The 23088-nt window shown below is 39.0% G+C and overlaps 1 protein-coding gene across 3 annotated transcripts in view; it reads left to right on the forward strand.

Annotated features, from left to right (window-relative positions):
* Window positions 1–23088, forward strand: part of CSMD3 (CUB and Sushi multiple domains 3) — a 1183531-nt gene that overhangs the window by 536139 nt on the left and 624304 nt on the right. For all 3 annotated transcript variants that reach the window (XM_075920204.1, XM_075920205.1, XM_075920206.1), the window contains one exon: window positions 9057–9178. In XM_075920204.1, the coding sequence (XP_075776319.1) occupies window positions 9057–9178 (122 nt within the window). The remainder of the gene's footprint in view (window positions 1–9056; window positions 9179–23088) is intronic.

Below are 23088 nucleotides of genomic sequence, written 5' to 3' on the forward strand. Positions count from 1 at the left end.
AATAATTTCTTTCCTTTTAAAATATCTTTTAATGTTTATATATGTGAAAGGGAGGGTCGGGTGGTCTAAACATTAAGCCCCTAGCTTTGCTTGTGTTTTTTATCTTTAATATATAGTTTCTATAGCTGAGAGCAAAAATAACTTGAAGACCCGACCCTGCAATTACTTATGTACACAAGTTTCTTTCCTCATGTGAGTATCATACTGAGATCATTGGGACTAATCATGTTCATAAACTTATAAGCTCATGAGTAAGTATTTGCAGGGTTAGAACCTTAGTCTATGTCTACGCTGCAGTGCTGTTGCAGGATACCAGAGTTATCTCAAAATAGTTTTTCTGCGTCTTTTGAGCACGCCCATTATTTCGAAATATAACAGGCTCGCCATTCTGATAACCCTGTAAACCTCATTCCACAAGGAATAAGGAATGTTTCAGAATAGAAATTTATTTAGAAATAAGTGGTGTGTAGACAGAGCCAAATTTCAAAATAAGTGTAGATTATTTCGAGCCCTGAGTGCACCCCAATTGAGCAATATGTTGCAATTTACCCTGTAAAGATATAGCAGAAAAATTCAAAATTCTAGATGAAGGCTAGCTTCACCCCAAACCCACCCCCAATTTTTAAGTGTCACCAAAATAATTCCCTTGTGTACTTTTTTCTGGTATTCAGTCCCACTTTTGTGATCTGAATCAGTTTATGTAGACACTGAAGAACACTTGCTGGGCATTCTCTTCCCCAGTGATCAAATTTAAAAGGGTTAACTCTAACACTGAAATGCAGACAGTACAAAGTTCTGGAATACATATTGTAGAGAAGACTTGCTTTGGATGAGGGTTGTTGTAGATTTCCTGATCTCTGATTTATGATTGCTGTGTCTTGACATATGATAATTTACAGAGAAATGATTACTGGAGGTGATTTAGTGCAATGGCGCTCAGTCTTTTTGGGAGCAGGATCCATTTGTTTTGGCGTATTATGACCCAGGAAATTGTCTGTAAAAGGAGACTCTGGGGTGGTTTTGCTCAGGTCTTGCCATACAGGGGAGCTGGTTCTGCCTGGCACACATCTATTGTTCTATATCCACTACCCATGAGTGCAATAATATAAATGCCCAACATGTTACCAATTTGCATATACTTTACAAGACACATTTTAAGCACAGATTATCAGTAAATTGTGGCAGTGTGTGGCAGGCCACATATGAGTTATGCTATGGTGTGCCCTCTGACAAATGGGCAGTGAGAAGAAGCATATTGTTGACTTTGCAATACCAGGATGATAATGTGCACATCTGTGACATCTTCTTTTTAATAATATGAAAGCCCTCTACAAATATTACCTTGAATAGTCTCCCTTAATAGGTCCTTAGTATTTTTCATATTAAATATACTAAGTAATACTAAAGAGTACAACATATTCTGAGGTACTCCATTCTAATTAAGATAAAATTAGAAGATTTATAACGGCACCATTTAATTATCGGGATTTTATTTTTATTACTTAATTTTTCTCCAAAAAAAGTACAGGTATTTTTATTGTCTTGTTTCTCCTGTATTACAATCAATAGCAATGGTTTCAACCCACTAAAGGCAAAAGATTTCAGTACTTCTCTTTCTACACTACTGAAAAATGTGTCTGTGTTAATTCACGATGAATTGGTGTGATCAGGGCATAACATTAGATTCATTTCCCAAATTACTTTCCACTTCCTGATTGTCTCACTCAAATTTACTTATCTAAAATGTTGCTGCCAAATAGCCATCTGTGATATTGGGCAAGAAATCAGAAATAATCTGTGCAAAAGTGAAAAGAAGTTTTAGAAGAATAATCCATCTTTATAATCTGTTTGTATTATGGCAATGTCTAGTAATCCTAGTCTTGGATTAGATCTTTATTATGGAAGGCACTATACAGACTGGTAGCAAAGAAGTCCCTTCTCAAGAGAGTTTACAATCTGAGAATCTTATTTCATACATTTCCAGTTTGGTGATGAAAGTATTTAAGTTTGTTAGATTTTGTTAGGGTTTTGTTTTTTTGTTTTTTTAAGAATCATAGAATCATAGGGTTGAAAGAAATCTCAGAAGGTCATTGAGTCCAACCCCTTGCCAAAAGCAGGACCAATCCAAATTAAATCATCCTAGCCAGGACTTTGTCAACTTGGGACTTAAAAACCTCTAAGGATGGAGATTCTAGCACCTCGCTAGGTAACCCATTCCAAAGACTCCAATCTAAATTTAGACAAATTAAACCTTGAAGTCAGATAAAAATTCCTAGAATTGAGAGCATTGAAGCATTAGACCAGTTTACCAGAGTAAATGTGGATGCCCCATCACTTGGATTCTGTTAAAGATGAGATTAGATCCAGGAGAAAAAAATATTCAGCCTCTGAGGGGGGACAGTTGGGTTGGGATGTTGTGTTCGTCTCTTTTGATGTCAGAGTCTAAATTTGTGGGTTCCTTTTTCCTTCTTGGACCATGAGAAAAACAGAATTGTTTGTATTATCTCTCATTAAAACTTACAGTTCTTCATTAAGATAAATATAAACAAATCTCATACTTCTGCTGGTTGCCTTCCAAGGGTCAGGAAGATTGTTTCCCCCCTGAATTAACCAGATAAAGGATTAGTTGTTGGTGGTGGTTGGTCGGTTTTTTGTTTGCTTTTCTCTGAAATATCAGAGATTGGCCACAGTTGGAGACAGTACACTAGATGAGGTGGATCAATTCTATAAGGTAGTACTGAAAATCCTTTCTAGATACTTATCAGGTATGTCTTACGTACCCATGGTCATACTGATTGCCAGATTTGGAGTTGGGAAGGAATCTTTTTCCAGCTCAAATTGATAGGAACATTGAGGTTTTTTGCTCTCATCTATTGTTTGGTTCATGGAGAGCCTGATGGGATCATCTCAGCATATTTCTCCTAATCACTTCCCTGCCATTTCAGGGTCTTCAGGCATCAGTGGGGTCTTTGGATATGTCCACACTGCAGTTAGATGCCATGGCTGCTTGTGCCTGAGAGCTTTAGTCAGCTAAATGGTTATTTACTTGCCCTGTACAGAATCAGGTGACAGCTATCTCATATTAGAGGGTCCTGAAGCTTGGGCTCTAACCTGAGCCCAAATAGATAAATCCCATTAAACAGCCCAAGTCAGGTGGTGCAAGCCAGACACATATTTTAATTGAAGTATAGACATACCTTTAGTCTTGCCTGTTCTCTCTTTGTGCCACATAGTTTCCTGTGAAATGAAATGGTTTGATCAAGCTAAAGTGTTTGGGCTTAATATGGGTAAAATTTAATGGCATGTTATACAGGAGGTCAGATAAGATGATATGATGGTCTTGTCTGGCCTTCGATTCTATGAAAACAGATAGTTGAATGAATGCTGCTGAGACTTTGTATAATAAGGCTCACAACTGAGAGAATTTGAATTAACTTCAAGGATAGCCTAGTTAGTCTGTAACTAGAAAAAATTAAAAAACCACAAATATTCTAGCAGCGCCTTAAAGACTAACAAAACATGTAGATGGTATTGTGAGCTTTCATGAGCACAACCCATTACTTCAGATGAATGGTGTTTAAAGTCCAGTTCCCAAATAAATAAAGGATGGGAGGAGGGAGAAGGAAAGGGGGAAAATGAATTAGAGTATTCATGTGAGAAGAAGCTGATAGAGAAGATGCAAATTGTTCTTAAGTACCCAGTGTTTGGCTTTTTAAGTCATTAAGATGTGGAAGATAGTGTGCTAGCCAGGTAATGTCTTTATTCATACCTTGTGATGGGTCCCAAACCTGTAAATTAAGTTAAGTTCCAATGCTTCCCTGTGTATTTGGCTTGTGGAATTGGCTTGACACAACATGGTGACTTTGAGGTCCATTAATGAGTGCCCAGGCAGGTTTCTGTGTGTTGCCTTTTTGGATATCTGATTTGTGTCTATTAATTCTTTCCCGTAGAGACTGTGTAGTTTGGCCAATATACATGGCAGAGGGACATTGCTGGCATTTGATGGCATAGATCACATTAGTGGAGGTACAGTTAAATGAATCTCTGATATGGCTGATGTGGTCTGAAGAAGTGGGTTGTACCTATGAAAGCTCATGATGCCATCTACATGTTTTGTTAGTCTTTAAGGTGCTGCTAAACTATTCAATGTTTGAATTAGCATAGGCTTCTTTACCCTGAACTGTAAGATCAATGTTTTCATCTATAGTAAGTTACAGCTATTCATGTTGTATGTTCTTGCTAAATCCATAGCTGTTTTTCCTTTCTATTTTCTGGCCATTTTTCAGCAGAAAAATTCCTGGAAAAAGAATAGGAGTGAAATCCCGACCCCAGAAAAGTCAATGAGAACATTCATTTTTACCTTCAAGGAGGCTGGAATTTTTAGCTCAGTTCAGCAGTAGAAGGATTATTGCATGTTCATTCTATATCTTCTTTCTCTGCACTTGTTTCTTTTTTTATTACAAAATGTTTGGTACTTCATCTTATAACACTGTAATTAGATATGAACTTCACTAATAATTATTTGCACGGGGTAGCTTCACTTCATTATATTGCTTCCAAAACCCTCTCAAAAAATCACAAAGTTTAATTGGTTCTAGGAGCAGTTTCAATATCTTCTTGTATGGCGTGTTGATTCAATAATTATGTAAAGTAACCTTTGGTAATGAGAAATTCTTGTGATATACTTCAGGCTGGAGAGAATGCTCTCCCCTTTCACCCCTTCAAACATTTTGCTCAATAATACATTTATTTTAAATATACTAATGAAAGATCATCTTACTTTGATAATGTTTTAAGTATTTATTGATAAATTTTGTGTTTATTTATTACATATTATTTTATGTTAGTATTTTTTAATATTTAAAATGCTGTTACACTGTGAAACAGATGGCAATGACAAAAAATGTTATTGTGGGACATGTCTTTGGAAAGATCATCTTAATTCATATGTTATCTGGGAAATCCTTGATAAATAGCAGCAACTGTCAGATGTAAACAGATCTGAAAAAAGAAAATGTTTTATCTTTAATTTGCAAATCAGAACCAATAACTATAGACTTCTCATTTACCTTCTCTAAAGTGTTAAAATCCCAAACTTTTTGGCATCACGCCTCCTTTTTGATTTTTGAAAAACCCTCCCCCCCCCCCCCAAAAAGCAAAACTTGTTGAGCAAAAAAAAAAAAAAAGAACTGATGGGGGGGGAGGAGGTTCTGGAATTTCTTCACACCCCCAGTTTGGGAACCCATGGACTAGATGATTGTGATGGTCCCTTATGACCTTAAAGTCTGTCTCTCTGAAAGAAGGTTATAGCTGTAGAATTCAAGTATGAAATTGTGCTCTCTAGTATTAGCTGCTGTATATTCCATTTAAGTATGTATGCTCCTAGTGCATCCATTCCAGGGAATTTTGCATGGCCGTAGTCACTGGGGTGATGCTTGCACCTCTTAGCCCCTTGTAGTCCCTCCTGGGACTTTTTAAGAGCAGAGGTTCCTTGACCTCAATCATTTCCCTACCCATGACTTGATTTGGCATGTTCTGTCTTGCACTTCTCTGTCACAGTGCTTTCCTGTATTCCTCTGTCTCTAGTTAGTTAAATAGTCCTCTTAGGACTGAGTTAATTAATAGCAGTTAGTTAGAATTCAGCTTACTGTGATTCCTTCATGAGTTTTAAACAGTTCCCATTGTGTGACTATGCCTCCCATGACTGCTACACTCACTGCTCTTTATTGCTTGGCAAGGGCACATTACAGAAAAGTGCTCCATCTGTAAGTTAAAAAAAATGGAGCCAGGAACAAGAGAGTGAGGCTGCCCAGCGGAGTGGCAAAAAGCCCAGCCGCCCTGCTGCCACCTGTTGGAGCTCAACTGGACCCCAGTAGGGGGGCTGCCCTGTAGGGATAGAATCTATCAGTGGGGCTGTGGGTGCTGGTGACGGGGCTGCCATGGTGGGGCCAGGAGCCCTGCAGGCGTAGGGGCCAGCAGCAGGGGGAAGCTGGATGGGAGACTGGCAGCAAGACCTTCCCTGGTCTGGCAAAATCCTTCATCTGGATCAGTCATGTCCTGTGGTTGCCAGACCAAGGACGTCCAACCTGTAGAAGGATGAAAAGCAGGTCGCATTAGCAGATCATTCAGTTATGGACACTTTGTCTTTTTGAAAAACGGTGTAAGACTGCATCCAAGATTTTTTTAAAATGGTTTCACCTGAATTAAATAATATAGTTATCCGTATTCTTTCCTATGCCAATTGTGGGTGAACAGCCATTTTCATACTTTGGGTGTGAGATGATGCTTGACATTTTTTTCTGGAAAGAATTAGAACGTTAGAGACCTGAAAATCCATGGATAACTATATCTGAGAACCAATATTTTCAGATCACAAATTGGATGTAGATACACATTTTGTATCCTTGCAGGGCTCTATAAAACATGTCACCTTGACTTACTTGTCACCTTGACTGTTTGTCTCCTATGCAAATTGGATTCAGACTGAGATGGTCTCCACACAGACAATGTACAGAATTATTATTTCCTGCATTATAATGGCATACAGTATAGTTCAGACTGTTGTCCATGGAGACTGCTGGCTCATTCAGGGTGGTTCCAGCCAGCTTTTAGCCAGCTTCCCTTTTACTTCTCAGAAATGTTTCTATACAGGACATTTGCAGGGACACTACCTGATCTTCTATTTATATAAAAAAATACCAGCTACTTTGCTGATGCAAAGTTCATAAAGAGAGATAACAGGACTGCTTTTGTGTGGACTCTGGTTGCAACCTCTTTCCAGTATTGCAGTCATCTGAGTGGAATACACATTTTCAGACACTTAAAGAAGACCAAAAGGTTACTTACCTGTATTGTCACTATTTTTTTTTCCAAAATGCGAGTGCAGATATTTATTCCGCAACACTTCCTCCATCACTTCAGTGTCATACTCTCAACTTTTAACATTCAATTTTAAGATACTGAGGATCTTATATTTTCTGCTTTCTTTATCAGTAGTGTTTTCAAAATATTTTCAAATTCTCTATGCATAAATATAGCTAAATGAGTTATGCCAGCCATATGACTTAATGAATCAAATTCGAGAAAAAGTTATACTCTGTTCTTTAGATATTAATTCTAAGTTTTAAAGAAGGTTCTTGATACAATAAATACTTTTTGTATAGATTTGCATGGGAGAACAACAATTGGTATGAATCAAAGTTGAAGAGTGTTGATTGAATTCACTTACTAACTTGAACCCTACTATCATTTGTCCGAGCAATGTGCATATTGTAGTTAGTTACTATGGGCAATGAGGATGAAGTTACTGCAGGAAATGTAAACCTGGTTTGGATTCACTAAGGCTGGAACAAATTGTTGGTAATAAAGAGGTGTAGACTTCATAATCTTAGTAAACCTATGTTTCCATTTATCAATCCTTCTCTTTGTGGGGAAGAACCCTCGGGAAGAGATCGGCATCTTAACACAAACTAGCTATGAGTGAGTCAATCTCTCACTATCCAAATTAGTATGCTTTGTCAAAGTGTAAACAGAATGTATAACAGATTCATCTATCTTAGTCAAAATTTAAATCAATGAACTGAAATGGTCTGCCAGACTCCAACATGAACAATAATTTTTCTGTTTCTGCAGCTTACTCACTACAGTGCTATAGGAATCCACACAGAACATGACAAAAAGCTCAAATATACCTGAGATTGCTTGTCAGATATATTGCTTAACTCAGAGAAAGGTAGATCAGGAATGTTTTCAGCACAAGTACACCAAATGTCAGAGACAAGACAGACAAAAAGCCTGTATACACTATGTGAGACACCTGATTTGTCTGCTGTTTAATGTTAGGCTTATTCACACTTGGGAAATCCTCGCCTTACAGCAACCAGTTACAGGTCTCCAAGGGCACGTCTACACATCAGGGCTACGTCGAATTAAGCTATGCAACTTCAGCTATGTCAATTGTGTAGCTGAAGTTGAAATAACTTAATTCAGCTTTTGGCTCTGACTACACAGCAGGAAGTCGAAGGAAGAACACACTTCCTTCAACTTCCTTTACTCCTCATGAAATGAGAGTTATTATCATGAGTCTGAGTAAGAATTCCTTAGGCTTGACATTATTTTGAAATAAAGGCTTGTAGTATAGATGCACTCTGTTATTTCGGAAAAATGTCAGCTATTCCAAAATAACGCTGCTGTGTAGACACAGATTTTCAATTGATTTCAACATGGTCAGGATTTCATTCACTAAGTAACATTGCACCTTTCTCCATAACTGGTCCCATTGACTTCAGAGGATATGTGTGGTGTAAAGTGTTACTTATTGTGAATAACAGTGGCAGAATCTCACCCTAAACAGAAAAAAGAAATGTCAATGTTTCATATTTTGATAAAACACTGTTTTCATTCTTACACATATAAATGTAATACTCCCTGCTCTCTCTCTAAGTAGTCAAACCTGACTTTAAAAAAATATACATTTACTCACTTGTTCCCATACTCTGCTCTTTAAAAACTGATATTGTTTACTTCACATAAGGGCATAATCTACAGAGTTCCCTTTGAAAGTTCTCACTGTTCCAACCATGAATGTGTCTCCAGCAGAGATAAGAGCATAGATGTGCTAGTGTGAACAAAGGACAACTAATCCTCAAGAACACTCCAGTAGTAATAGTGCACTTTGTCATTAAGTCTGGTATATGAACACTTCTCTTTAAAGTTGTTTATTAAGAGAAATGAAAGAATGTATGTATCTTTTTACATCATGCTGATTTATTTAAAATAGAACAAGTACTTTATGCAATCTTGGGTGCACACTGTTTTGATCAAAGCTAGCTTCTGTTTTATGTCTTTTCAGGAGCAATAACTTGAACCTCAGAGTGTGTGCATTTTATTTTTGTCAGGACAATGCAACACAAATATGATGATTTTATACTGCAGTGAGCATATTGCTAAATGGTATTTTTATCTATTGCATATTTTAATGTAGGAAAGAGAATATTTTATGAATTTGCTGTACAAAGGTATGCATGAATTATAAGATAAACATTTTATTTTTGCAGTGAAGACTTGTGGATCTAATCTTCAGGGACCCAGTGGCACCTTCACATCACCCAATTTTCCATTCCAGTATGACAGTAATGCTCAGTGTGTTTGGGTCATCACAGCTATAAATCATAATAAGGTAAATTTAATATTTGTGCTATTTTTTTAAAAAGCAACACTACAAAAGCTTGCAAAGACTCTACTGTTTAATTTAATAACAAATAATTAATAAGTGCAGTTGGTATTTCTAGGAACATTATTGGTACTTACGGACAGATATTGAAAGAATGGTGAATATCTACCTCTGAAGTACTTTGCCTTTTTTTTCCAGTAGATGGGATCACGTTTTTTATATAATTCAGAGGAGTACTTTCCACAAAGGTGTTACTTAATAGCATGAAATTATATCAAAACAATAAGAATCCAATTTTGCTGTGACTTACAGTTGGAAAGGTTGTATGACATGAAAGATATTGCCTTATGGATGGTGGGGTTGTGATGGCATTGTCAGAGGTCTGACATTGGTGAGTTTCATTTAATATGGGGCAATGCAAAAGCTGAAGAACTGTATGATTGACTAGTTGAACTACTGTACTGAAACATCCCTAGGCATTGGTCACCTGGACTTCTGTGCCTAAATTCTGCTAAATGCACACCATTGCAAACCTGTTAAGGTGAATGAATTTATCCTCATGTAATAGAAAAGAAAATGATTACCGTATATGTTTCAAAGTGATGGTTTGTTGAGTATAATCTTCTTTTGTGATAGCTGTTATGGGTATGCTTCTTAAACCACTTTTGTGTTACCATCTCTGGCCTATACTATGGACCCCTTAGTCCTCAGTGAGTTTGTGGTTCTACGGTCCAAAAAAGGATAGTCCACAGAGGGGGAAGGTAAAGTTAGCAGTACATTTTTTGTGCCTCTGCTAAACTACAGAAAATCTTTAGAAACAATAATGTAATATGTCCTGGGGCTTTTTACTTGCAGAAACACTTCACACTGGAGAACATAAGTTTTAAAGTGAGTTTCAGAGAAAGAGCAGGAATAGAGTTCCTTGCAACTTGTCTTCAATAGAGCCATGCTATTATATATATTGGTAAGAGTGAGGAGCCCTGGAGCTGAACATCTTCTGCATATGTAGTTATGATCTCCAGTGGATCTCCTTAAGATCCCCGGGTGAGATACTTGTTTGTTCCTATGAGAAGAAACATTAATGCGGGTGTAAAGGTGTTAGGGTTGGAGTATGGTAAAATAGGATCCTATTTTACCCTGAATTATATCAGTGGGATGAAAAGCAACCGGTCTCTTCCTGCTCCTAGGATTACCCAGAGGAACAGGTCAGGCATGGCTCCATGTCTATAAGAAGGGATGAAACACTAATAACTCATGGGGACTTTCTACCCCCAATCTACTTAATGAGGCTGCATTATCATGGCCTTGCCTACTGAGTCCCCAGAACACTCTGGAAATGGCTTTAAGTCTACAACCCAAGTGAGGTAACATGATAGTTCCTCATGAGAGGATAGGTCTGAACCTGAACACAGGAGACTATGGTGAGTAAGCTTCTAAATTGCCTCATCTTCTCATCACAGAATTTCTTCCCCTGGGCCGTGTCCAGACTCAGGGGTTTTTTCGGGAAAAATAGCCTTTTCCTGAAAAAACTTCCCCTGCGTCCAGACTCAAGCCGCGTTCTTTCGAAATTATTTCGAAAGAACGCGGCTTTTCTTTCGATGGCGGTAAACCTCAATTTACGAGGAAGAATGCCTTCTTTCGAAAGTTCCTCTTTCGAAAGAAAGCGTTCTTCAATGTAAAGAGGCCGTCTTCGAAAGAGAGCATCCAGACTCGCTGGGTGCTCTCTTTCGAAAAAGCGGATTTCTCTTTCGAAAGATCCGCCTGCAGTCTAGACGCGATCTTTCGAAAGAGGATCTTTCGAAAGATGCTTTCGAAAGAGCCTCTTTCGAAAGAAGCCTGCAGTCTAGACATAGCCCTGTTGCTCCTCTTACCCATTTCATGTCTGTTTGCGAAGTGAAATGCTTCCCTTTGCTTACCAGATATATTCCTGATAAGTAACATATGCAAACAGGGTAATAGCTTTGCCTAGAAGTGAACTGTTAAAAAGGGTACACAAACATACACAAAGATGCACACCACCAAATCAAATGGAACAGCTTTATCTTTCTTTGGAACAGTCTAAAAAAGGGGAGGGAAGGGGGGAGGGAATGCCTGTTAACAGGTTTCAGAATACACTAAGTAGTTGCAAGATTTTAAAATGTATTAAAGCTATCCTTACACTACTTCCTACACCCAAATGAAAAGACATACTAAACTATTTACTCTATATGCATGCACATACAAAACACTTTAAATACTAAAAATCTCTTTTGGGGGTAGTGAAATTCTTCTCCTTTGTTTGATAGTTGATAAAGTCATTGCCCTACCCTCCAGATTAGGGCTTAATTTGAAGTTCAACATAAGTTATCCCAGCAATGTCTAAATGCTCTTTTTCTTCCCCCACGCCAAAATCTTCCTCATCATCCAAGCAGGTAAAAGCACTAGCTGAGTAATTACTGGAAAAAGCAGTCTGCTCACCCATCTCCCCTGCCCTGTAGGGAAAGGGTCTAAGAGAGAGACAAAGAAACAAAGGGGGGAAAAAAACACCCTCCTTTGAATTCTGGGTTCCTCTCCCTATTGTGAGGTGGAGCTGCTTTTGTGCACTTCTAAGTCAGGTCTTTACCTCCGGATAGACTGGAAAAGCCTCTGGCTATGTCTACACTACAGAGTTTTTGCTGAGAAATGACCGTTTTTCCACAAAAACTCACAGAGCATCCATACCTCAAGCACGTTATTGCACAAGTAAATCAAAAGATCAGAGCGTTTTTTGTGCAATTGGTAATCCTCATTCTGTGAGGAAGAACACCTTTTTGCACAAGAACTCTTGCATAAAAAGGCATGTGTGGATGGGGAAGAGGGATTTTTTGTGCCAGAAGAGAGAAGAGGAAGAAGCGCAGTTAGCCATTCTGTCCATAGCGATCACTACTTACTTGCTCTCTTTCGCAAAAGCATATAGCATTTTCAATGCGTTTTTGCAGTATGGATGCTCTCTTGCACAATAATTTTTTTGCGGAAGATCTCTTTCGACAAAACTTCTTGCTCATAAAGCCTGTAGTCTAGATGTAGCCTCTGTAGAACCAGTTCCAGTTACCCACGGCCTGTTCACCACTCCTGAGACTCAGGATCTGCTAGAAACTTTTAGTCTCCAGTACTAATTACTATGCCCTGGGAGGGCATGGATCATCATGTTGCACTCCCCATTAGTGCCCAGGCCAGGCCAGGAAAGCTAATGATCAATCAGGAAACCAAATTCAGTGGTGAATCCTGGTCATATACCCCCTGACTCACTTTGCACCTATACTAAGAGGAAGACTGATCCCTGCCCAGCTGTGGGATGGTGGGTGGGAGGCATACTGGGATCCCAGAGCTCATCTTTTCTGTTCTAGTTCACTTCATCCCTTTCACCAGGATCTCTGAGGCTGTCTTTCATTTCTTTATAGTGTCTCTGAAATGTAGGATGCTCCTTACAGTCCCTCATGTCTCTAGTACTGTTGTTCTCTCCCCTCCATGGGACCCTGCCCAGATTGATCTATGATCTTGTTCATAGTGGGTTTCCACTCTCCCCATTGACCATTGCCACACTTGCTGGCTCTCTTGGCCCTGCCATTATGTCTGTACACAGTTTTTCCCATCCTTCCATTATTCCTTGCTCCTCCTGGTCTCAGGCTCAGCTTCTTTTGCCCTGTCTGGGGATGCTTTTCCTAATTTTCATTCACCCAACATTCAAGGGGGCTAAGACCTGAACTGGGGCTCCCTGTTTGGCCTGGTTGCCGGATCAGTCGCATGACTGGCTACTTGTTATTCACAATTTCTTATTCTAGGAATTCAGGGAGTGTTGCAGCACCACTGGTTAGAAGTAATAACCCACATACCTGGCTTCTGCTTTCAGCGTCCCCATTTTAAGTATCATTCTGTCACCACTGCTCCCACTGAGCTTGTCTGATTAGAGACTCAGTCTGTCCTAGATCCTGGCTCCACTTTGGCCTTTTCCCTACTACGGGGAGAGGGCCAATGAAATATACTCCAAAGTTTTATTAAAGGGCCAACTATTCCCCATACATGACAGAAAATAAATAAGGGAAAAGTTATTAGAGGAACCTCAGTTTCGCATAACCCCTCCACCAAGTCCCTTTGTCCAGTTTAGCTGTTTTCCACAGGAACTGACAGACTGATTATTAGATATGTAGATTATTAGATATATACAAATGTGAGAAGTATGGGTAATAAGCAGAAAGAACTGGAAGTGCTAATAAATAAGTACAATTATGACATTGTTGGCATCACAGAAACGTGGTGGGATAATACACATGATTGGAATGTTTGTATAGAAGAGTACAGCTTGCTCAGGAAGGATAGACAGGGAAAAAGGGAGGAGGTGTTGCCTTGTATATTAAAAATGAACATACCTGGAGTGAGGTGGAGCTGGACATAGGAGACAGAAGTGCTGGGAGTCTTTGGGTTAAGCTAAAAGGGATTAAAAACAAGGGTGATATCATTCTAGCAGTCTACTACAGGCCACCTACTCAGGTGGAAGAAGTGGATGAGGGTTTTTTTAAACAACTAACAATATCATCCAAAGCCCAAGATTTGGTGGTGATGGGGGACTTCAGCTATCCAGATATATGTTGGGAAAATAACACAGTGGGGCACAGACTGTCCAATAAGTTCTTGGACTGCATTAGAGACAACTTTTTATTTCAGAAGGTTGAAAAAGCTACCAGGGGGGAAGCTGTTCTAGATTTGGCCCTAAAAAATAGGGAGGAACTGGTTGAGAATTTGAAAGTGGAAGGCAGGTTGGGTGAAAGTGATCATGAAATCATAGAGGTCACAATTCTAAGAAAGGGTAGAAGGGAGAACAGCAACCTTAATTCGAACTAGTGGGAGGCTAGCCCTCCCCAGGTTCCCCTGGTGGCCACTCTGGGCACCACCAGGGCAACTCGTCTGACCCCCTCCCGGCCCCGGAGCCCTTAAAGGGGCATGGGCTGGCTACGGTGCCTGTGCCAGGTGCAAGCCTGCCAGCACCCAGCCAGCAGACCCTGCACCTGGCACGGCTCGAGCCAGCCACCCGCTGCCACCCAGCCCTCTGCCTCTTCCCGGGACCAGGAGCCTGCCCGGGTCCGCAAGAGGTGGGCGCCTGCCTGGTCTTGTGCGGAGATCGTGGACCTCATCCACGACCTCCGCACTAGGCACAGGAAAGTGGCCGTCTAGGGCAGGATAGCTGCCAGCCTGGCAACCCAGGAGCAGGTTTGCATGAAAATCAAGGTGGTCCATTGAGACCCCCGACCCTGAGCCCTGAGCTTAGAATGTTCGTACTGGGTCAGACCAAAGGTCCATCTAGCCCAGTAGCCTGTCTGCCGACAGCGGCCAACACTAGGGACCCTGGAGGGGATGGAACGAAACAATGACCGAGCCATTTGTCTTGTGCCATCCATCTCCAGCCTTCCACAAACAGAGGCTAGGGACACCATTTCTATCCCGTGGCTAATACCACTCCATGGACCCAACCTCCATCACTTTATCTAACTTCTCTTTAAACTCTGTTATAGTTCTAGCCTTCACAGCCTCCTGCAGCAAGGAGTTCTATAGGTTGACTATTTGCTTTGTGAAGAAGAACTTTCTGTTATTAGTTTAAAGCCTGCTACCCATTCATTTCCTTTGGTGTCCTCTAGTCCTTCTATTATGGGAACTAATGAAGAACTTTTCTTTATGCACCCTCTCCACACCACTCATGCTTTTATAGACCTCTATCATATCCCCCCTCAGTCTCCTCTTTTCTAAGCTGAGAAGTCGCAGTCTCTTTAGCCTCTCTTCATATGGGACCTGTTCCAAACCCCTGATCATTTTAGTTGCGCTCCCCTCTCCCACCCTCTCTCTTCCCCTCTCCCACCTCCTTTTCCCAGTCTCCCAGAGTTTTATTCAATAAAGAGAGTTTCTATTTTTGAACACACGTGTCCTTTATTTTGTACATCAGGAAGGGGGGCTAGGGAGAGTAAGTGGAAGGAGGTGAGGGAGGAATGGGGTACGAGCCCCCAATGGGGAGGACTGGGGTGGCTCTGTGGGCTTCTCGGGGTGGAAGCTCTCCTGAAGCCCCTTGATTGACCCCCCCTCTGGATGGCAGCCTGCGGCAAGTACAGCCGGGCTGATGGCCGAGTGCTGTGATGTGCCGCGTGTGGGCACTCAGGGCACTCCAAGCCAGGACTGCTTTGCAAGCGGGGAACCCCTGAGAACTGTCTGCCCAGGGTGGGAGTCGGGTCCCTTTAAGCACAGCCCTCGGTTAGCCTGAGGCAGCAGCTCCACAACTCTAAGTCCTAATCTGATGCCCTGCCAGCACTGCTTCTGGCCATCCTTAACCTCAGTTCAGGGTCCACTCAGTGTGGACATGCTAGTTCGAATTAGCAAAACACTAATTCGAACTAATTTTTAAGTCTAGATGCACTAGTTTGAATTAGCTTAGTTTGAATTAACTAATTCAAACTAAGTTAGTTCGAATTAGTGCTGTAGTGTAGACATACCCCCTGGTACTTGATATGCTAAGGCCCAGATTTTTAAAATGTGTTCAGGTATTGCTTCACTCTGCATCACAGTGCCTAATTCCAGTTGATTTTCAAGGAGACTTAGGTTCCTAGGTGAATTGGACATTGCAATACTCAGTTTAAAAATCTGGGCCTTACTGGTGGCATTTTTCAAAATTTACTGTGGATGTGTGAGTGTAATTTTCAAAAACTCACAAAGCTTCTTCACTGGAATACTCAAAAACACTTCTCCTTAGTGAAAACTATTTTCCTAGGAGACTTCAAATTCTTATTAGCTATTTTTATGTTACATTTTTTTAAAAGAAAGTGAATAAATATTTTATGTTTTGAAACTGTATTCCTTTCACTATCCCCCAATTCTTCACACTCTCAAGTCCGTTTACTATTTCAAGTGGGTTATGCCCACAAAAGCTCATGATAACATCTATATGTCTTGTTAGCCTTTAAGGTGTTACCAGACTATTTGTTGTTTTTTAATTGTTTTCTATAATAAAATCACTTTTACAAGAGACTAAGGTTAGGAAACTTTGAACCAAAAGGTGACAATCAGATTTTAGTCATTGAGAAAATATGCTTACATTGGAAAATGTTCTACAAATGCTTACAATGCTAACAAATGCTTACAATGGAAAATGTTCTTAACTATAGCAGTTACTGCCATTACTTCTATAGGCCTAGATTCTGCAAAGTATGCATGTGTCTAACTTTAAACATATTGAATAGTAAGAGAGAGGTAGCCATGTTAATCTGATCTTGCTAAAACAAAAGGAAAAACTATGTAGCACTTTAAAGACTAACAAGATGGTTGAATAGGTGATGAGCTTTTATGGGCCAGACCCACTTCCTCAGATGATATTCTGGAAGAGAATTGGCATGATCATATATACCAAAGGAATACAATGAAAAAGGTGAACACAAATCAGATTTAGTACAGAAGGTAGGGTGAGGGTGAGGGAAGGAGGGAATAGCTATTTATGAGTCAATGAATCAGGGGTGATAAGTGGGGAAGCTATCTTTGTAATGGTTAAGGTAATTAGCATCTTTGTTGAGGCCCATTCATAAAGTATCAAATTTAAACATGAAAGAAAGTTTTGAGGTTTCCCTCTGTAATCTGGTGTTAAAGTCTCTTTGAAGTAAAATGCATGTAGTAAAGTCATTAGACTATGTGCAGGTAGATTGAAATGAAAAGCAACTGATAGCTTCCCCATTTATCACCTTAAACGTATTGGTAATCTTATTCTTGTTTAGCAAATGCTTAAGTCTCAGTGTCTTCTGTTGGACTTAATATACTTAAAATAAGAATATGCTTTAGTGTTTTGGTAAAATAGGAGTATGCTTAACAACTATTTGTTGCAGTGATTTGCTGAACCTGAACAGTGATCTGCAATAAGTCTGACATCGTTGGTCTGTGTGATATGTCTGGAATATCACAGTGATGGGCAAACTCTTAATTAAGCAACATATTGGTAACCATTAATTGTACAATATGATCTGTTACTGAGGACTCCTGAATTTGTGTGAAATCCCAGTGAAGTCAATTGTTCTCACTGTGGGCTTAAGCTATACTACATTAACATATTTTAGTGTAGGATGAGGAACAGTAGATGTAAAACTTGCTCATATTAGTATCTGACTTGGTCTGAAAACATTACCCTTTGCAAATATTACTGCAGGTGTTCGACTTCATTCTAATTTAAACAAATCCATATATAATGCTGTTCTATGTAAACCATACTACCCCAGACTATTTCAAAATTAAGCAGAGTTGGATTGATCAGTAGTTTGATTGAATGGGAAGCAACAGTAATGCAATGGTAACTTCTATAGAAAAAGTTCAGGAGTTTGTATTGAAAATGTGCCAAGGTCAAAGAAAATGAGGCAGGGAAACTATGAGCAGTAGAAAGAAGAGGTTGTTAAGACTTACAGACAGAATGGTTTTCATTCTGTGCCAGAAAGGAAATTCCGTTTTATTTTTGTTGGGGATTGTGAGAGCAATGAATGAGGAGAACAAAGAAGAAGGCATTAGCACTTTGCTGAGAGGGAAAAAAAATCAGTGGTTACTAATATTCATGATCATTAATTTTATTCTTAAAATTCTTTAAGAAGAATAAATACAGAGTATCACAGAAATAATGGGAACTGTAGTACTTTTCAGAGAGTTGAGAAGGTTAATAAAAAGAAAATGACACAGTCTCTGCTTGCGCTTTAATAATTAATATTTGTATAGTGGTAGTGCCTCAGGGCCCTGATTAGGCACTGTTCAGACACATAATAAAAAGACAGTCCCTGCATGATACACACTGGGTGCAGGATGAAGATAATGTCCTAATAGCATTCAGCTCTGTGAAAAGTCTAGAGGTACAAGGGGTGGAGATCTCTCTGCTTATCAGATAATTAATTTTGTCCATTTTTTCACTGTCCATTTTTATAAGTACAGACTTCTAGACCTTCATGGACATAGAAAAACCTCAGTATCTCATTGTCCATCCTATTAATTATATATTATGGCTGCAGCAATATTTCTTTAAAAATTATGGATGCTTATGGCAGTGCTTGGTTGTTTGGTCCCAGGTGATCTTTGAAGTTATTTTAAAAAGTAACTATTGAGGGTTTTTCGTTGATAATATTCCTAAAGCATCCAACTGAAACCTTTGTATCAGAACTTGCAGCCCTAATCACAAATTTGTCTTATTCAGCTACAACTTTTTGGTCAATAGTTCAGTCTGAGATTTCTAAGAAGTCCAGAGTTAAAGATAATGAGGGAACAAATCTGGAAAAGTAGGTGATAGATAAAGAACAGCACAAGAGCCCTTAGACTGTTACATGATGGCCCAGAATTATAATTACAGTCTGTGTGTTGCTATCAGGGTGCTTGGTGATAGATACTTGCTAGAAGAGTTAAAAAAAATTGAGGAAACTTTCCCATAATGGAGTTACAGAAAAGAGGAAGAATGGGTGAAGAATAAGTGAGCCTGGAGCAGTTTTACTATATATACCAGTTACTATGTGGCATGTATTTCAGGGTTACCATTTATTGAGCTTATCCTGGCAGAATCACTAACTTTGTCATCTATCCAATTCTGAGTTGCTTTTCTCTGATGTATACTAATATAGCCATATTGTCCTGTATGTAACAGATAATAATACTTGCCCCACAAGAACACTTAGAGGATTAATTTATTAATGTTTGTAAAGCTCTTTGAGACCTTCAAATGAAAGATGCTGTAGAAATGTGATCATTACTAGTACTATATAATAACATTTATTATAATGTGGCTTGAATAGTTGATATATCTGGCTGTCCAAGTAACCCCCAGCTGACATTAGAAAATAATGTTAAGTTTCTTATTAAATCCAATGTAATAATTAGGACTAGATCATCATAATCATAATTAACTAAGCTGTACAGAATGTATGGAGAAATAATAAGTCCTCTCCACCTTTTGTGGGATACAGAATTTCATAGCTCAATGCACAGTTAAGGTAATGCTCAACATGATAAAGCATGAAGGAATCTGCTTCATAGGGACATCTTTTGTCATGGTATTTAAATTCACATTAAACAACATGCAAGGTTTATAAGAATAGCAGGATATTTTTTTTCCTTATAAAACAGTAATTGAAAGAGAAGTAGAGGTACCTTTTTTTCAAAATATCTTTTATACTGCAGGGATGAAATATTCGATGTTTATACCATTTACGCCAAATCCCTCAAGGCTTCAAGTACTTATTGATCATTTGATGTTTTAAGGCCTCTTTTGTTTCATCAGTTATTACTAGATCATTGAAAATGCAGAATGATCAGAGTTAAACTGGGTAGATATAGGAGATAAAAATGAAAAGTCAGACCGGGTGTAAATAGGCTTAAGTTCATTGAATCTGTTGAGAATAAGTCTGGACACTCTGGATGCAGTGAACACAGACAAGAGGATTTATTACACACAGCTGCTGGTGGAGTGCTACCAGGGGTAAACTGGCTAAAACTGGTTAAACAAAACATTACAATACATTATATAGGGGGCTGATGGACGGAGGGGAAGCAATTCAATAGGTTCCAGAAGCAAGACAAAATGAACATGTAAGTCAATAAACTATGAAGGTTACTCAGAATCTCCACCCATTGCCAAACAAATTCCATATCTCTAATATGAGTAGTTTCCTTAACAAGCTAAATAAGCCAACATCAACAAACAGACAATTAAATGGTAACTTTTGTCTAGTTAAATTATGATGCATTTATGAAGGGGTTACTGGTGCCTTGCGCTGATGTGATCCATGAGTTTATGGGCCCATTATCTAGGATTAATGCAAAACATATTAGCAAGGTTGTTTTGGTATCAGTTGGTGTGGCCCCTTAGAATGCAGTTGCCAGGGTGACTGTGCCTACCCAAGGTCCCTTTACTCAGGCTAACTGTCCATTCTGTTAAGTTACAGGCCTGTCTCAAATTTTAGGACTGAATAGGGGTTCTTAGTGAAATACCATGGACTGCCTCAGTTTACCCTACAGAGTCCATTCTAATGCCAGGATTGAATTTGGTTCTAAAAATCTCTTTCTTTCCTAACTAGCTTCAGTGATGTATGTAGTGGAGTTGTAGCCATGTCAGTCTCAGGATATTAGAGCAAATGTGGATGAGGCAATATCTTTTTATTTGACCAACCTCTGTTAGTGAGAGACAAGCTTGTGAGTCCACAAAGCTGAATAAGAGCTCTCTTGATATTACTTCACTCGCCTTGTCTCTCTACTTTCAATGATCCGTTCCCTGTCAACACAACACTAAGTTGAGAAATATTTTTGGTTCCAGTAAGCCACTCGCTTCCAGACTTTTTACTGCATGACAGTTGAGCCCTGTATCTGCATTGTCAGTACCAATAATGGTATGATTTTCAAGTATGTTAACATTGGTGTCTAATGAAAAGTGAGCTCTTACAAAATTCTCTGTCTTAGTAGCAGGCCAGAGATGACAAAGACTTTAACATCAGACTTTGGTTTGAGTTGAGTTGGAGAGATTAAATAAAAATCAATTATGAAGGAAGGACCATGTGACTGAGTCAAATGCTAAGTCACAAGAACAAAGATATGAGCTTCAAAAATATCGTGTGCATTGTTGCTGTACAGATGTTTGCATTATCATTCTCACCTAGAATCTGCTCAAGAAAACGTATCTGTTCAATTACTAAGAATATAATTACGCACCTCTAGAACATAATTAGTTACCACAGCTGAGGTGACAGATCCATAAAACTAATCCAGACAAATAGAATCCAGAATATGTGGGCAAAAGTAGTGAATATAAGAATGATTGATAACCTGGATGAAAATATGCTTGCCCTTGTGGCTAGAAATATTTTTCTTCTTTTCTATGAAAGGAACCACTTTCTGGGTTAAAGTATCTGTTCCACTTGCTTTGGTGTTAAGGGACAGAGTGAAAAAATGACTTTCCCAGCTTCACCTAAATTTCAAAGACTCCTGTATAGTTAAGTAAGCTTTCTATTGAAGAAACACAACTAATTTATGACAGTTTAGATATGTGCAGTTATGTTGTTCAAAGTGTGACAGGTTACGTCATAGAGATCCTTTTAAGACTGCCACTTGATTGGCTGATCATACCATTGAACTCATCTACCTGCTCTCTGGGTTGCCCCACCACCCTGTGCTGCTGAGCCAGAAGGTCTGGCTCCCCAGTAGAGACACAGAGTTAGGGTAACAGGCTCCCAGCACAGTTGCACTGACACTGAGAACAGCTCAGCTCTGGGACTTGATGCAGGACCCTGATGCAGAGCCCAATGGAATTAGAACCCCAGATAAATCTCTCCTATTCTGTATAAAAGATGTACACAGAGTAAACTCCCTTTTATCAATGAAAGATATATGCACAGCTGTTGTGTCCCCTGAGATAATTATTTAAACTTGGTTTGGTTAATAAAAGTGATTTTATTAAATACAAAAAGTAGGATTTAAGTGCTTGCAAGTGATGACAGAAGATCGAAGTAAGTTACTAAGCTAAAGTAAAACAAAACACTCTAGCTAATACTCTAAGAAACTTTTTACATGTAATTCCTTACTCTAACAGTAGTTTTAATTATCTTTTCTCGCAAGCTAGGCAGCCTGTCAGGGGGTACGCCCCTGTCAAGGGGCTCAGCCCCCTCCTACCGGGTCGGTACAGTCCCCCAAAGTCCCAAAGTAAACACAAATAAATATACACACTTACTGGATTACAAGCTTTTCAATGAGAGGTTACATGCTGCATTTTTCATAAAGCGTATTTGAGTTGAGCATATTCCTATGCAAAAACACCTTCCATTAAAATGGGGGTGCAGTGTCACATGCCATAGGAGAATAGAGGTCCCTAACACTTTTTATATTTCACTGTAAGCTAAAATTAGTGAAAGTTTAAATGTTTGGGATAGGTAAAATGATGCAATTGAACCAAAAGACATGGTGTTTCCTTTCTGGGTCTTGTCATCACATACATATAGTTTTAATCATTGCTGAATATCATAATCTTATGACTCTGATTCAGGAACTCCAGAATCAGATTTGAAGATGTGACATCTAAATTCTGCATGTATTTTCAGTCACAGGCTATAAAGAAGTACATACTCAACTACTAAAGATGTTTCAGTAGGCCATAGGAGGATTATCTTATTTAGGGTAAACTCTGATTTTCAAGAACTTATTTAACAGCTCTGATGCCATGTGTCTCCTGGTTAGAGGTAAGGGAAAGGAAAGAAGGCCTGCCAAGTTTTTCCCAAAGGTCTGAAAATCTTGACCTGTAACATTGAATAGACAACACAAGTTAAAACAGCCTTCAGACACAGCAGTTTCACAGCAGAGCAGCCAGTGCATAGCTGGCCCAGGACTACAAAGCCATATGTGCAACACCATCTTCTGAGACATACTGTATATTCCACTAGTGCAATCCACAATCAGAGTCACCATCTGAAAATAACTTGTAAAACATATCATTTTTATAATATAACTTTAAAGTTACCCCTAACTAATTAACAGGTTGGCTATGGATGCATATTATTTACTATAATATTATATACGTTTCAATGTATTTTAGGAGAGATTTAATATTTTCATTTGCACTGTAAGTGTGAATATATTTTATACTTACAGGAGCCTGTCACAAATATGCTACATACTTAGTATCTAGAAAATGTTCATACATTAAGCATAAAAATATCCATAAAAATGAGTTAGAGGTGGAAATAGTAAATATGAGGCATTCCAGGCCATCTATTCTGATTACATTTTTAAAAGGCCCATTCATCTGTTTCTTGCACATCATACTGTATCAGTAAAATCATTTCTTGGCTCCCAAGAGGTATCTCACATAGAAATTATGCTGGATGTATGTGGAAAAGTGTGATATACCAGTACTGATCTCTTCAATGACT

This window comes from Pelodiscus sinensis, chromosome 2 (assembly GCF_049634645.1).
Source record: "Pelodiscus sinensis isolate JC-2024 chromosome 2, ASM4963464v1, whole genome shotgun sequence".
NCBI lineage: Eukaryota > Metazoa > Chordata > Testudines > Trionychidae > Pelodiscus > Pelodiscus sinensis.